Below are 15,404 nucleotides of genomic sequence, written 5' to 3'. Positions count from 1 at the left end.
TAAGAAGTGAAATCTTTGTCATTGTACTATATATATATATATATATATATATATATATATATATATGTATATGTATATATATATATATATATATATATATATTTCTATGCGGTATCTGTGCATCATGAATCGTGGTATGAGTTAAAGGCTCATGGGGCCAACAAAAGCCTGGAGCCGGCCCTGCTAACAAACCAATGGGAGCAGTTATAATAGTGACCAGGACGTGACAGGTTCCCTTTAATCAGGGCTTTTTGTGGCTCTTTAGTGACAAAAATCAATAAATCACTTTTGTCCCCAAAGTTTTGGTATTTCCATAGATTTTACCGAGCACACTGGTCCCAATTCTGCATTTTATGAAGCTGTAGGATATCGGCGATACTTGTGGTGTGTATCAGTACCAGACTGACTGACCACGGCTCAGTATGAAGCACCGGGCTCATTCTGCAGTGTATGAAGCTATAGGATATCAGCAATACTTGTAGCACCGGGCACCGCGCTGTGTGTATGTCTTGCTCCCTCAGTGTGTGTGTGTCGCTCCCTCACTGTGTGTATGTCGCTCCCTCACTGTGTGTGTGTCGCTCCCTCACTGTGTGTGTGTGTGTCGCTCCCTCGCTCTGTGTGTGTGTCGCTCCCTCGCTCTGTGTGCGTGTCGCTCCCTCGCTGTGTGTGTGTCGCTCCCTCGCTCTGTGTGTGTGTCGCTCCCTCACTGTGTGTGTGTCGCTCCCTCACTGTGTGTGTGTCGCTCCCTCGCTCTGTGTGTGTGTCGCTCCCTCGCTCTGTGTGTGTGTCGCTCCCTCGCTCTGTGTGTGTGTCGCTCCCTCACTGTGTGTGTGTGTGTCGCTCCCTCGCTCTGTGTGTGTGTCGCTCCCTCGCTCTGTGTGTGTGTCGCTCCCTCACTGTGTGTGTGTCGCTCCCTCACTGTGTGTGTGTCGCTCCCTCACTGTGTGTGTGTCGCTCCCTCGCTCTGTGTGTGTCGCTCCCTCGCTCTGTGTGTGTCGCTCCCTCGCTCTGTGTGTGTGTCGCTCCCTCGCTCTGTGTGCGTGTCGCTCCCTCGCTCTGTGTGTGTGTCGCTCCCTCGCTCTGTGTGTGTGTCGCTCCCTCGCTCTGTGTGTGTCGCTCCCTCGCTCTGTGTGTGTGTCGCTCTCTCGCTCTGTGTGCGTGTCACTCCCTCGCTCTGTGTGTGTGTCGCTCCCTCGCTCTGTGTGTGTGACGCTCCCTCGCTCTGTTTGTGTGTCGCTCCCTCGCTCTGTGTGTGTGTCGCTCCCTCGCTCTGTGTGTGTCGCTCCCTCGCTCTGTGTGTGTGTCGCTCCCTCGCTCTGTGTGTGTGTCGCTCTCTCGCTCTGTGTGTGTGTCGCTCCCTCGCTCTGTGTGTGTGTCGCTCCCTCGCTCTGTGTGCGTGTCGCTCCCTCGCTCTGTGTGCGTGTCGCTCCCTCGCTCTGTGTGCGTGTCGCTCCCTCGCTCTGTGTGCGTGTCGCTCCCTCGCTCTGTGTGCGTGTCGCTCCCTCGCTCTGTGTGTGTGTCGCTCCCTCGCTCTGTGTGTGTGTCGCTCTCTCGCTCTGTGTGTGTCGCTCCCTCGCTCTGTGTGTGTGTCGCTCTCGATCTGTGTGTGTGTGTGTCGCTCTCGCTCTGTGTGTGTCGCTCCCTCGCTCTGTGTGTGTGTCGCTCCCTCGTTCTGTGTGTGAGTCGCTCCCTTGCTCTGTGTGTGTGTCGCTCCCTCGCTCTGTGTGTGTGTCGCTCCCTCGCTCTGTGTGTGTGTCGCTCCCTCGCTCTGTGTGTCGCTCCCTCGCTCTGTGTGTCGCTCCCTCGCTCTGTGTGTGTGTCGCTCCCTCGCTCTGTGTGTGTGTGTCGCTCCCTCGCTCTGTGTGTCGTTCCCTCGCTCTGTGTGTGCGTGTCGCTCCCTCGCTCTGTGTGTGCGTGTCGCTCCCTCGCTCTGTGTGTGTGTCGCTCCCTCGCTCTGTGTGTGTCGCTCCCTCGCTCTGTGTGTGTCGCTCTCTCGCTCTGTGTGTCGCTCTCTCGCTCTGTGTGTCGATCTCTCGCTCTGTGTGTCGATCTCTCGCTCTGTGTGTCGCTCTCTCGCTCTGTGTGTGTGTCGCTCTCTCTCTCTGTGTGTCGCTCCCTCGCTCTGTGTGTGTGTCGCTCCCTCGCTCTGTGTGTGTGTCGCTCCCTCGCTCTGTGTGTGTGTCGCTCCCTCGCTCTGTGTGTGTGTCGCTCCCTCGCTCTGTGTGTGTCGCTCCCTCGCTCTGTGTGTGTGTCGCTCCCTCGCTCTGTGTGTGTGTCGCTCCCTCGCTCTGTGTGTGTGTCGCTCCCTCGCTGTGTGTGTGTCGCTCCCTCGCTCTGTGTGTGTGTCGCTCCCTGTCTCTGTGTGTGTGTCGCTCCCTCGCTCTGTGTGTGTCGCTCCCTCGCTCTGTGTGTGTGTCGCTCGCTCCCTCGCTCTGTGTGTGCGTGTCGCTCCCTCGCTCTGTGTGTGCGTGTCGCTCCCTCGCTCTGTGTGTGCGTGTCGCTCCCTCGCTCTGTGTGTGCGTGTCGCTCCCTCGCTCTGTGTGTGCGTGTCGCTCCCTCGCTCTGTGTGTGCGTGTCGCTCCCTCGCTCTGTGTGTGTGTCGCTCCCTCGCTCTGTGTGTGTGTCGCTCCCTCGCTCTGTGTGTGTGTCGCTCCCTCGCTCTGTGTGTGTGTCGCTCCCTCGCTCTGTGTGTGTGTCGCTCCCTCGCTCTGTGTGTGTGTCGCTCCCTCGCTCTGTGTGTGTTTCGCTCCCTCGCTCTGTGTGTGTGTCGCTCCCTCGCTCTGTGTGTGTGTCGCTCCCTCGCTCTGTGTGTGTGTCGCTCCCTCGCTCTGTGTGTGTGTCGCTCCCTCGCTCTGTGTGTGTGTTTCGCTCCCTCGCTCTGTGTGTGTGTGTGTGTCGCTCCCTCGCTCTGTGTGTGTGTCGCTCCCTCGCTCTGCGTGTGTGTTACTCCCTCGCTCTGTGTGTGCGTGTCGCTCCCTCTCTCTGTGTGCCTGTCGCTCCCTCTCTCTGTGTGCGTGTCGCTCCCTCGCTCTGTGTGCGTGTCGCTCCCTCGCTCTGTGTGTGTCGCTCCCTCTCTCTGTGTGTGTCGCTCCCTCGCTCTGTGTGTGTGTCGCTCCCTCCCTCTGTGTGTGTGTCGCTCCCTCCCTCTGTGTGTGTGTCGCTCCCTCGCTCTGTGTGTGTGTCGCTCCCTCGCTCTGTGTGTGTGTCGCTCCCTCGCTCTGTGTGTGTGTCGCTCCCTCGCTCTGTGTGTGTGTCGCTTCCTCGCTCTTTGTGTGTCTGTGTCGCTCCTTCGCTCTGTGTGTGTGTCGCTCCATCGCTCTGTGTGTGTGTCGCTCTCTCGCTCTGTGTGTGTGTCTCTCTCTCGCTCTTTGTGTGTCGCTCTCTCGCTCTGTGTGTGTCGCTCTCTCGCTCTGTGTGTCGCTCTTTCGCTCTGTGTGTCGCTATCTCGCTCTGTGTGTGTCGCTCCCTCGCTCTGTGTGTGTGTCGCTCTCGCTCTGTGTGTGTGTCGCTCTCGCTCTGTGTGTGTGTGTCGCTCTCGCTCTGTGTGTATCGCTCCTTCGCTCTGTGTGTGTGTCGCTCCCTCGCTCTGTGTGTGTGTCGCTCCCTCGCTCTGTGTGTGTGTCGCTCCCTCGCTCTGTGTGTGTGTCGCTCCCTCGCTCTGTGTGTCGCTCCCTCGCTCTGTGTGTCGCTCCCTCGCTCTGTGTGTGTGTCGCTCCCTCGCTCTGTGTGTGTGTCGCTCCCTCGCTCTGTGTGTGTGTCGCTCCCTCGCTCTGTGTGTGTGTCGCTCCCTCGCTCTGTGTGTGTGTCGCTCCCTCGCTCTGTGTGTGTGTCGCTCCCTCGCTCTGTGTGTGTGTCGCTCCCTCGCTCTGTGTGTGTCGCTCCCTCGCTCTGTGTGTGTCGCTCCCTCGCTCTGTGTGTGTGTCGCTCCCTCGCTCTGTGTGTGTCGCTCCCTCGCTCTGTGTGTGTGTCGCTCTCGATCTGTGTGTGTGTGTGTCGCTCTCGCTCTGTGTGTGTCGCTCCCTCGCTCTGTGTGTGTGTCGCTCCCTCGCTCTGTGTGTGTGTCGCTCCCTCGCTCTGTGTGTGTGTCGCTCCCTCGCTCTGTGTGTGAGTCGCTCCCTTGCTCTGTGTGTGTGTCGCTCCCTCGCTCTGTGTGTGTGTCGCTCCCTCGCTCTGTGTGTCGCTCCCTCGCTCTGTGTGTCGCTCCCTCGCTCTGTGTGTGTGTCGCTCCCTCGCTCTGTGTGTGTGTCGCTCCCTCGCTCTGTGTGTGTGTGTCGCTCCCTCGCTCTGTGTGTCGTTCCCTCGCTCTGTGTGTGCGTGTCGCTCCCTCGCTCTGTGTGTGCGTGTCGCTCCCTCGCTCTGTGTGTGTGTCGCTCCTTCGCTCTGTGTGTGTGTCGCTCCCTCGCTCTGTGTGTGTGTCGCTCCCTCGCTCTGTGTGTGTGTCGCTCCCTCGCTCTGTGTGTGTGTCGCTCCCTCGCTCTGTGTGTGTGTCGCTCCCTCGCTCTGTGTGTGTGTTTCGCTCCCTCGCTCTGTGTGTGTGTGTGTCGCTCCCTCGCTCTGTGTGTGTGTGTGTCGCTCCCTCGCTCTGTGTGTGTGTTACTCCCTCGCTCTGTGTGTGCGTGTCGATCCCTCTCTCTGTGTGCGTGTCGCTCCCTCGCTCTGTGTGCGTGTCGCTCCCTCGCTCTGTGTGCGTGTCGCTCCCTCGCTCTGTGTGTGTCGCTCCCTCTCTCTGTGTGTGTCGCTCCCGCTCTGTGTGTGTGTCGCTCCCTCCCTCTGTGTGTGTGTCTCTCCCTCCCTCTGTGTGTGTGTCGCTCCCTCGCTCTGTGTGTGTGTCGCTCCCTCGCTCTGTGTGTGTGTCGCTCCCTCGCTCTGTGTGTGTGTCGCTCCCTCGCTCTGTGTGTGTGTCGCTTCCTCGCTCTTTGTGTGTCTGTGTCGCTCCTTCGCTCTGTGTGTGTGTCGCTCCCTCGCTCTGTGTGTGTGTCGCTCTCTCGCTCTGTGTGTGTGTCTCTCTCTCGCTTTTTGTGTGTCGCTCTCTCGCTCTGTGTGTGTCGCTCTCTCGCTCTGTGTGTCACTCTCTCGCTCTGTGTGTCGCTCTCTCGCTCTGTGTGTGTCGCTCCCTCGCTCTGTGTGTGTCGCTCCCTCGCTCTGTGTGTGTGTCGCTCTCGCTCTGTGTGTGTGTCGCTCTCGCTCTGTGTGTGTGTCGCTCTCGCTCTGTGTGTGTGTCGCTCTCGCTCTGTGTGTATCGCTCCTTCGCTCTGTGTGTGTGTCGCTCCCTCGCTCTGTGTGTGTGTCGCTCCCTCGCTCTGTGTGTGTGTCGCTCCCTCGCTTTGTGTGTGTGTAGCTCCTTCGCTCTGTGTGTGTGTCGCTCCCTCGCTCTGTGTGTGTGTCGCTCCCTCGCTCTGTGTGTGTGTCGCTCCCTCGCTCTGTGTGTGTGTCGCTCCCTCGCACTGTGTGTGTGTCGCTCCCTCGCTCTGTGTGTGTCGCTCCCTCGCTGTGTGTGTCGCTCCCTCGCTCTGTGTGTGTCGCTCCCTCGCTCTGTGTGTGTGTCGCTCCCTCGCTCTGTGTGTGTGTCGCTCCCTCGCTCTGTGTGTGTGTCGCTCCCTCGCTCTGTGTGTGTGTCGCTCCCTCGCTCTGTGTGTGTGTCGCTCCCTCGCTCTGTGTGTGTCGCTCCCTCGCTCTGTGTGTGTGTCGCTCCCTCGCTCTGTGTGTGTGTCGCTCCCTCGCTCTGTGTGTGTTGCTCCCTCGCTCTGTGTGCGTGTCGCTCCCTCGCTCTGTGTGCGTGTCGCTCCCTCTCTCTGTGTGCGTGTCGCTCCCTCTCTCTGTGTGCGTGTCGCTCCCTCGCTCTGTGTGCGTGTCGCTCCCTCGCTCTGTGTGCGTGTCGCTCCCTCGCTCTGTGTGTGTGTCGCTCTCGCTCTGTGTGTGTGTCGCTCTCGCTCTGTGTGTGTGTCGCTCTCGCTCTGTGTGTGTGTCGCTCTCGCTCTGTGTGTATCGCTCCTTCGCTCTGTGTGTGTGTCGCTCCCTCGCTCTGTGTGTGTGTCGCTCCCTCGCTCTGTGTGTGTGTCGCTCCCTCGCTTTGTGTGTGTGTCGCTCCTTCGCTCTGTGTGTGTGTCGCTCCTTCGCTCTGTGTGTGTGTCGCTCCCTCGCTCTGTGTGTGTGTCGCTCCCTCGCTCTGTGTGTGTGTCGCTCCCTCGCTCTGTGTGTGTGTCGCTCCCTCGCACTGTGTGTGTGTCGCTCCCTCGCTCTGTGTGTGTCGCTCCCTCGCTCTGTGTGTGTCGCTCCCTCGCTCTGTGTGTGTGTCGCTCCCTCGCTCTGTGTGTGTGTCGCTCCCTCGCTCTGTGTGTGTGTCGCTCCCTCGCTCTGTGTGTGTGTCGCTCCCTCGCTCTGTGTGTGTGTCGCTCCCTCGCTCTGTGTGTGTGTCGCTCCCTCGCTCTGTGTGTGTGTCGCTCCCTCGCTCTGTGTGTGTCGCTCCCTCGCTCTGTGTGTGTGTCGCTCCCTCGCTCTGTGTGTGTGTCGCTCCCTCGCTCTGTGTGTGTGTCGCTCCCTCGCTCTGTGTGTGTGTCGCTCCCTCGCTCTGTGTGTGTCGCTCCCTCGCTCTGTGTGTGTCGCTCCCTCGCTCTGTGTGTGTCGCTCCCTCGCTCTGTGTGTGTGTCGCTCCCTCGCTCTGTGTGTGTGTCGCTCCCTCACTGTGTGTGTGTCGCTCCCTCACTGTGTGTGTGTCGCTCCCTCGCTCTGTGTGTGTCGCTCCCTCGCTCTGTGTGTGTCGCTCCCTCGCTGTGTGTGTGGCGCTCCCTCGCTGTGTGTGTGTGTGACGCTCCCTCGCTCTGTGTGCGTGTCGCTCCCTCGCTCTGTGTGTGTGTCGCTCCCTCGCTCTGTGTGTGTGTCGCTCCCTCGCTCTGTGTGTGTGACGCTCCCTCGCTCTGTTTGTGTGTCGCTCCCTCGCTCTGTGTGTGTGTCGCTCCCTCGCTCTGTGTGTGTCGCTCCCTCGCTCTGTGTGTGTGTCGCTCCCTCGCTCTGTGTGTGTGTCGCTCCCTCGCTCTGTGTGTGTGTCGCTCCCTCGCTCTGTGTGTGTGTCGCTCCCTCGCTCTGTGTGTGTGTCGCTCCCTCGCTCTGTGTGTGTGTCGCTTCCTCGCTGTGTGTGTGTCGCTCCCTCGCTCTGTGTGTGTGTCGCTCCCTCGCTCTGTGTGTGTGTCGCTCCCTCGCTCTGTGTGTGTGTCGCTCCCTCGCTCTGTGTGTGTGTCGCTCTCGCTGTGTGTGTGTGTCGCTCTCGCTCTGTGTGTGTGTCGCTCTCGCTGTGTGTGTGTGTCGCTCTCGCTCTGTGTGTGTGTCGATCCCTCGCTGTGTGTGTGTCGCTCCCTCGCTCTGTGTGTGTGTCGCTCCCTCGCTCTGTGTGTGTGTCGCTCCCTCGCTCTGTGTGTGTGTCGCTCCCTCGCTCTGTGTGTGTCGCTCCCTCGCTCTGTGTGTGTGTCGCTCCCTCGCTCTGTGTGTGTCGCTCCCTCGCTCTGTGTGTGTCGCTCCCTCGCTGTGTGTGTGGCGCTCCCTCGCTGTGTGTGTGTGTGACGCTCCCTCGCTCTGTGTGCGTGTCGCTCCCTCGCTCTGTGTGCGTGTCGCTCCCTCGCTCTGTGTGTGTGTCGCTCCCTCGCTCTGTGTGTGTGACGCTCCCTCGCTCTGTTTGTGTGTCGCTCCCTCGCTCTGTGTGTGTGTCGCTCCCTCGCTCTGTGTGTGTCGCTCCCTCGCTCTGTGTGTGTGTCGCTCCCTCGCTCTGTGTGTGTGTCGCTCCCTCGCTCTGTGTGTGTGTCGCTCCCTCGCTCTGTGTGTGTGTCGCTCCCTCGCTCTGTGTGTGTGTCGCTTCCTCGCTGTGTGTGTGTCGCTCCCTCGCTCTGTGTGTGTGTCGCTCCCTCGCTCTGTGTGTGTGTCGCTCCCTCGCTCTGTGTGTGTGTCGCTCCCTCGCTCTGTGTGTGTGTCGCTCTCGCTGTGTGTGTGTGTCGCTCTCGCTCTGTGTGTGTGTGTCGCTCTCGCTGTGTGTGTGTGTCGCTCTCGCTCTGTGTGTGTGTCGATCCCTCGCTGTGTGTGTGTCGCTCCCTCGCTCTGTGTGTGTGTCGCTCCCTCGCTCTGTGTGTGTGTCGCTCCCTCGCTCTGTGTGTGTGTCGCTCCCTCGCTCTGTGTGTGTGTCGCTCCCTCGCTCTGTGTGTGTGTCGCTCCCTCGCTCTGTGTGTGTCGCTCCCTCGCTCTGTGTGTGTGTCGCTCCCTCGCTCTGTGTGTGTCGCTCCCTCGCTCTGTGTGTGTGTCGCTCTCTCGCTCTGTGTGTGTCGCTCCCTCGCTCTGTGTGCGTGTCACTCCCTCGCTCTGTGTGCGTGTCGCTCCCTCGCTCTGTGTGCGTGTCGCTCCCTCGCTCTGTGTGCGTGTCGCTCCCTCGCTCTGTGTGCGTGTCGCTCCCTCGCTCTGTGTGCGTGTCGCTCCCTCGCTCTGTGTGTGTGTCGCTCTCTCGCTCTGTGTGTGTCGCTCCCTCGCTCTGTGTGCGTGTCGCTCCCTCGCTCTGTGTGCGTGTCGCTCCCTCGCTCTGTGTGCGTGTCGCTCCCTCGCTCTGTGTGCGTGTCGCTCCCTCGCTCTGTGTGCGTGTCGCTCCCTCGCTCTGTGTGCGTGTCGCTCCCTCGCTCTGTGTGCGTGTCGCTCCCTCGCTCTGTGTGCGTGTCGCTCCCTCGCTCTGTGTGCGTGTCGCTCCCTCGCTCTGTGTGCGTGTCGCTCCCTCGCTCTGTGTGTGTCACTCCCTCGCTCTGTGTGTGTCGCTCCCTCGCTCTGTGTGTGTGTCGCTCTCGATCTGTGTGTGTGTGTGTCGCTCTCGCTCTGTGTGTGTCGCTCCCTCGCTCTGTGTGTGTGTCGCTCCCTCGCTCTGTGTGTGTGTCGCTCCCTCGCTCTGTGTGCGTGTCGCTCCCTCGCTCTGTGTGCGTGTCGCTCCCTCGCTCTGTGTGCGTGTCGCTCCCTCGCTCTGTGTGCGTGTCGCTCCCTCGCTCTGTGTGCGTGTCACTCCCTCGCTCTGTGTGCGTGTCGCTCCCTCGCTCTGTGTGCGTGTCGCTCTCTCGCTCTGTGTGTGTGTCGCTCTCTCGCTCTGTGTGTGTGTCGCTCCCTCGCTCTGTGTGTGTCGCTCCCTCGCTCTGTGTGTGTCGCTCCCTCGCTCTGTGTGTGTGTTGCTCTCGATCTGTGTGTGTGTGTGTCGCTCTGTGTGTGTGTCGCTCCCTCGCTCTGTGTGTGTGTCGCTCCCTCGCTCTGTGTGTGTGTCGCTCCCTCGCTCTGTGTGTGTGTCGCTCCCTCGCTCTTTGTGTGTCGCTCCCTCGCTCTTTGTGTGTCGCTCCCTCGCTCTGTGTGTGTCGCTCTCTCGCTCTGTGTGTCGCTCTCTCGCTCTGTGTGTCGCTCTCTCGCTCTGTGTGTCGCTCTCTCGCTCTGTGTGTCGCTCTCTCGCTCTGTGTGTCGCTCTCTCGCTATGTGTGTGTGTCGCTCCCTCGCTCTGTGTGTGTGTCGCTCCCTCGCTCTGTGTGTGTGTCGCTCCCTCGCTCTGTGTGTGTGTCGCTCCCTCGCTCTGTGTGTGTCGCTCCCTCGCTCTGTGTGTGTAGCTTCCTCGCTCTGTGTGTGTGTCGCTCCCTCGCTCTGTGTGTGTGTCGCTCCCTCGCTCTGTGTGTGTGTCGCTCCCTCGCTGTGTGTGTGTCGCTCCCTCGCTCTGTGTGTGTGTCGCTCCCTCGCTCTGTGTGTGTGTCGCTCCCTCGCTCTGTGTGTGTGTCGCTCCCTCGCTCTGTGTGTGTGTGTGTCGCTCCCTCGCTCTGTGTGTGTGTCGCTCCCTCGCTCTGTGTGTGTGTGTGTGTCGCTCCCTCGCTCTGTGTGTGTGTGTGTCGCTCCCTCGCTCTGTGTGTGTGTGTGTCGCTCCCTCGCTCTGTGTGTGTGTGTGTCGCTCCCTCGCTCTGTGTGTGCGTGTCGCTCCCTCGCTCTGTGTGGGCGTGTCGCTCCCTCGCTCTGTGTGTGCGTGTCGCTCCCTCGCTCTGTGTGTGCGTGTCGCTCCCTCGCTCTGTGTGTGCGTGTCGCTCCCTCGCTCTATGTGTGTGTCGCTCCCTCGCTCTGTGTGTGTGTCGCTCCCTCGCTGTGTGTGTGTCGCTCCCTCGCTCTGTGTGTGTTTCGCTCCCTCGCTCTCTGTGTGTGTCGCTCCCTCGCTCTGTGTGTGTGTCGCTCCCTCGCTCTGTGTGTGTGTTGCTCCCTCGCTCTGTGTGTGTGTCGCTCCCTGCCTCGCTGTGTGTGTTTCGCTCCCTCGCTCTGTGTGTGTGTCGCTCCCTCGCTCTGTGTGTGTCGCTCCCTCGCTCTGTGTGTGTGTCGCTCCCTCGCTCTGTGTGTGTGTCGCTCCCTCGCTCTGTGTGTGTGTCGCTCTCTCGCTCTGTGTGTGTCGCTCTCTCGCTCTGTGTGTGTGTCGCTCCCTCGCTCTGTGTGTGTCGCTCTCGCTCTGTGTGTGTGTGTCGCTCTCGCTCTGTGTGTGTGTCGCTCTCTCGCTCTGTGTGTGTCGCTCTCTCGCTCTGTGTGTGTCGCTCCCTCGCTCTGTGTGTGTCGCTCTCGCTCTGTGTGTGTGTGTGTGTCGCCCTCGCTCTGTGTGTGTGTCGCTCTCTCGCTCTGTGTGTGTGTCGCTCCCTCGCTCTGTGTGTGTGTCGCTCCCTCGCTCTGTGTGTGTGTCGCTCCCTCGCTCTGTGTGTGTGTCGCTCCCTCTCTGTGTGTGTGTGTAGCTTCCTCGCTCTGTGTGTGTGTGTCGCTCCCTCGCTCTGTGTGTGTGACGCTCCCTCGCTCTGTGTGTGCGTGTCGCTCCCTCTCTCTGTGTGTGTGTCGCTCCCTCTCTCTGTGTGTGTGTCGCTCCCTCTCTCTGTGTGTGTGTCGCTCCCTCGCTCTGTGTGTGTGTGTCGCTCCCTCGCTCTGTGTGTGTGTGTCGCTCCCTCGCTCTGTGTGTGTGTGTCGCTCCCTCTCTCTGTGTGCGTGTCGCTCCCTCTCTCTGTGTGCGTGTCGCTCCCTCTCTCTGTGTGCGTGTCGCTCCCTCGCTCTGTGTGCGTGTCGCTCCCTCGCTCTGTGTGCGTGTCGCTCCCTCGCTCTGTGTGTGTGTCGCTCCCTCGCTCTGTGTGTGCGTGTCGATCCCTCACTCTGTGTGCGTGTCTCTTCCTCGCTCTGTGTGTGTCACGCTCCCTCGCTCTGTGTGTGTGTCGCTCCCTCGCTCTGTGTGTGTGTGTCGCTCCCTCGCTCTGTGTGTGTGTGTTGCTCCCTCGCTCTGTGTGTGTGTCGCTCCCTCGCTCTGTGTGTGTCGCTCCCTCGCTCTGTGTGTGCGTGTCACTCCCTCTCTCTGTGTGTGTGTCGCTCCCTCGCTCTGTGTGTGTCGCTCCCTCGCTCTGTGTGTGTGTGTCGCTCCCTCGCTCTGTGTGTGTGACGCTACCTCGCTCTTTGTGTGTGTCGCTCCCTCGCTCTGTGTGTGTGTCGCTCCCTCGCTCTGTGTGTGTCAGGCTCCCTCGCTCTGTGTGTGTGTCGCTCCCTCGCTCTGTGTGTGTGTCGCTCCCTCGCTCTGTGTGTGTCGCTCCCTCGCTCTGTGTGTGTGTCGCTCCCTCGCTCTGTGTGTGTGTCGCTCCCTCGCTCTGTGTGTGTGTCGCTACCTCGCTCTGTGTGTGTCGCTCCCTCGCTCTGTGTGTGTGTCGCTCCCTCGCTCTGTGTGTGTCAGGCTCCCTCGCTCTGTGTGTGTGTCGCTCCCTCGCTCTGTGTGTGTGTCGCTACCTCGCTCTGTGTGTGTCGCTCCCTCGCTCTGTGTGTGTGTCGCTCCCTCTCTCTGTGTGTGTCGCTCCCTCGCTCTGTGTGTGTCGCTCCCTCGCTCTGTGTGTGTGTGTCGCTCCCTCGCTCTGTGTGTGTGACGCTACCTCGCTCTTTGTGTGTGTCGCTCCCTCGCTCTGTGTGTGTGTCGCTCCCTCGCTCTGTGTGTGTCAGGCTCCCTCGCTCTGTGTGTGTGTCGCTCCCTCGCTCTGTGTGTGTGTCGCTCCCTCGCTCTGTGTGTGTCGCTCCCTCGCTCTGTGTGTGTGTCGCTCCCTCGCTCTGTGTGTGTGTCGCTCCCTCGCTCTGTGTGTGTGTCGCTCCCTCGCTCTGTGTGTGTGTCGCTTCCTCGCTCTGTGTGTGTCACGCTCCCTCGCTCTGTGTGTGACGCTCCCTCACTTTCTCCCTGGTATAGGGTGTGCTGCGCAGTCTTGAGGCCGATCCTATATACAACCCCCTGCAGATGAGCAGTAATCTGTGCCGGTATCTGCAGGAGAAGCTCGCTGAGAATTCCCGGCGTCCCATATCCTCTGGGCCCAGCAGACAGGTAATGAGCCATAGTGATGTCATTCAGTGTTCAGTACGGTCCACCCCGCAGTTATTACAGGACGCTCTGAGATAAAGTGTTAATATCCGCGCCGTCCTGATACCACCAACCCTTATTATGTACACGACAGATATCTCTCCAGGATGCTGCGTATCTTCAAAAACAAAGAATGTCGATTTTGTTGTGAAGATGCGCATTGCACTGTAATGGGTGAAATGTGAAACAGGAGATAAGACCCTCAGCGTGACGTCATACAGCAAGCTGAGCCTTGTGTCATAAACACCCACAGCGGACAGCAACACAAGGCCAGTTCACACCCACAGCGGACAGCAACACAAGGCCAGTTCACACCCACAGCGGACAGCAACACAAGGCCAGTTCACACCCACAGCGGACAGCAACACAAGGCCAGTTCACACCCACAGCGGACAGCAACACAAGGCCAGTTCATACCTGTAGCGGACAGCGAGACTAAGCCAGATCACCCGCAGCGGACAGTGACACGAGGCCAGATCACCCGCAGCGAGACGAGGCAAGTTCACACCCGCAGCAGACAGTGACATGAGACCAGATCATCTGCAACGGACAGCGAGACTAGGCAAGATCACACCCGCAGCGTACAGCGACACGAGGCCAGATCACACCCGCAGTGGACAGCGACACGAGTCCAGATCACACCCGCAGCATACAGCGACACGAGGCCAGATCACACCCGCAGTGGACAGCGACACGAGGCCAGATCACACCCGCAGTGGACAGCGACACGAGGCCAGATCACACCCGCAGCGGACAGGGAGACTAGGCCAGGTCACACCCGCAGCGTACAGCGACACGAGGCCAGATCACACCCGCAGTGGACAGCGACACGAGGCCAGATCACACCCGCAGCGGACAGCGACACGAGGCCAGATCACATCCGCAGCGGACAGCGACACGAGGCCAGATCACATCCGCCGCCGACAGCGACACGAGGCCAGAACACACCGGCAGCGGACAGCGATACGAGGCCAGATCACACCGGCAGCGGACAGCGAGACGAGGCCAGATCACACCGGCAGCGGACAGTGAGACGAGGCCAGATCACACCCACAGCGGACAGCGACACGAGGCCAGATCACACCCGCAGCGGACAGCGACACGAGGCCAGATCACACCCGCAGCTGACAGCGACACGAGGCCAGATCACATCCGCAGCGGACAGCGACACGAGGTCAGTTTACACCCGCAGATGACAGCGACACAAGGCCAGTTCACACCCGCAGCGGACAGTGAGACTAGGCCAGGTCACCTGCAGCGGACAACACGAGGCCAGGTCACCTGCAGCGGACAGCAGCCCAAGCCAGTTCACCCGCAGCGGAAAGTGAGACTAGGCCAGGTCACCCTCAGCGGACAACAACACGAGGCCCGATCACCTGCAGCGGACAGCAGCAGAAGGCCTGTTCACCCGCAGTGGAAAGTGAGACTAGGCCAGGTCACCCGCAGCGGACAACAACACTCGGCCAGGTCACACCAGCAGCGGACATCAACACGAGGCCCGATCACCTGCAGCGGACAGCAGCACAAGGCCAGTTCACCCGCAGTGGAAAGTGAGACTAGGCCAGGTCACCCGCAGCGGACAACAACACTCAGCCAGGTCACACCCGCAGCGGACAACAACACGAGGCCAGGTCACACCCGCAGCGGACAACAACACGAGGCCAGGTCACACCCGCAGCGGACAACAACACGAGGCCAGGTCACACCCGCAGCGGACAACAACACGATGCCAGATCACACCCGCAACGGACAGTAACACGTGACCAGTTCACATCCGCAGCGGACAACAACACGAGGCCAGTTCACACTTGCAGCGGACAGCGACACGAGGCCAGTTCACACCCGCAGCGGACAGCGACACGAGGCCAGATCACCTGCAGCAGACAGCGACACGAGACCAGTTCACACCCGCAGTGGACAGCGACACGAGGCCAGTTTACACTCGCAGATGACAGCGACACGAGGCCAGGTCACACCCACAGCGGACAGCGACACGAGGCCAGATCACATCCGCAGCAGACAGCGACACGAGGCCAGATCACATCCGCAGCGGACAGCGACACAAGGGAAGATCACACCCGCAGCGGACAGCGACACGAGGCCAGATCACACCCGCAGCGGACAGTGAGACGAGACCAGATCACACCCACAGCGACAAGAGGCCAGTTCACACCCGCAGCAGACAACATGAGGCCAGGTCACCCGCAGCGGACAACAACACGATGCCAGATCACACCCGCAGCGAACAGCGAGACGAGGCCAGATCACATCCTCAGCGGACAGTGAGACGAGGCCAGATCACACCCGCAGCTGACAGCGACACATGCCAGATCACTCCCACAGTGGACAGTGATACGAGGCCAGTTCACACTTGCAGCGGACAGCGACACAAGGCCAGTTCACACCCGCAGCTGACAGCGACACGAGGCCAGATCACCTGCAGCAGACAGCGACACGAGGCCAGGTCACACCCGCAGCAGACAACAACACGAGGCCAGGTCACACCCGCAGCGGACAACAACACAAGGCCAGGTCGCAGCCGCAGTGGACAACAACACAAGGCCAGGTCACCCGCAGCGGACAACAACACGATGCCAGATCACCCGCAGCGGACAGCGACACAAGGCCAGATCACATCCGCGACACGAGGCCAGATCACACTCGCAGCGGACAGTGACACGAGGCCAGATCACACCCGCAGATGACAGCGACACGAGGCCAGGTCACACCCGCAGCAGACAACAACACGAGGCCAGGTCACACCCGCAGCGGACAACAACACAAGGCCAGGTCACACCCGCAGCGGACAACAACACAAGGCCAGGTCACACCCGCAGCGGACAACAACACAAGGCCAGGTCACACCTGCAGCGGACAACAACACAAGGCCAGGTCACACCCGCAGTGGACAACAACACAAGGCCAGGTCACCTGCAGCGGACAACAACACGATGCCAGATCACCCACAGCGGACAACAACACGAGGCCACGTCAGACCCGCAGCGGACAGCGACACGAG

General features: G+C 60.7%; 1 protein-coding gene across 1 annotated transcript in view; it reads left to right on the top strand.

Moving 5' to 3' along the window:
- The window catches only part of M1AP (meiosis 1 associated protein), a 172,987-nt gene extending 158,474 nt beyond the window's left edge, over nucleotides 1–14,513 (top strand). The window contains exons 12-13 of the mRNA XM_073668240.1: nucleotides 13,204–13,709; nucleotides 14,166–14,513. Coding sequence (XP_073524341.1) covers nucleotides 13,204–13,709; nucleotides 14,166–14,513 — 854 coding nt within the window. The remainder of the gene's footprint in view (nucleotides 1–13,203; nucleotides 13,710–14,165) is intronic.
- Nucleotides 14,514–15,404: the final 891 nt, after the last annotated feature.

The sequence above is a fragment of the Phyllobates terribilis genome, unplaced genomic scaffold, assembly GCF_046119375.1.
Source record: "Phyllobates terribilis strain yellow unplaced genomic scaffold, ASM4611937v1 Scaffold_1__5_contigs__length_1240528914, whole genome shotgun sequence".
NCBI classification, from domain to species: Eukaryota; Metazoa; Chordata; class Amphibia; order Anura; family Dendrobatidae; genus Phyllobates; species Phyllobates terribilis.
Note: the sequence above shows the minus strand (reverse complement) of the source record. Positions and strands in the feature narration are given on the sequence as shown.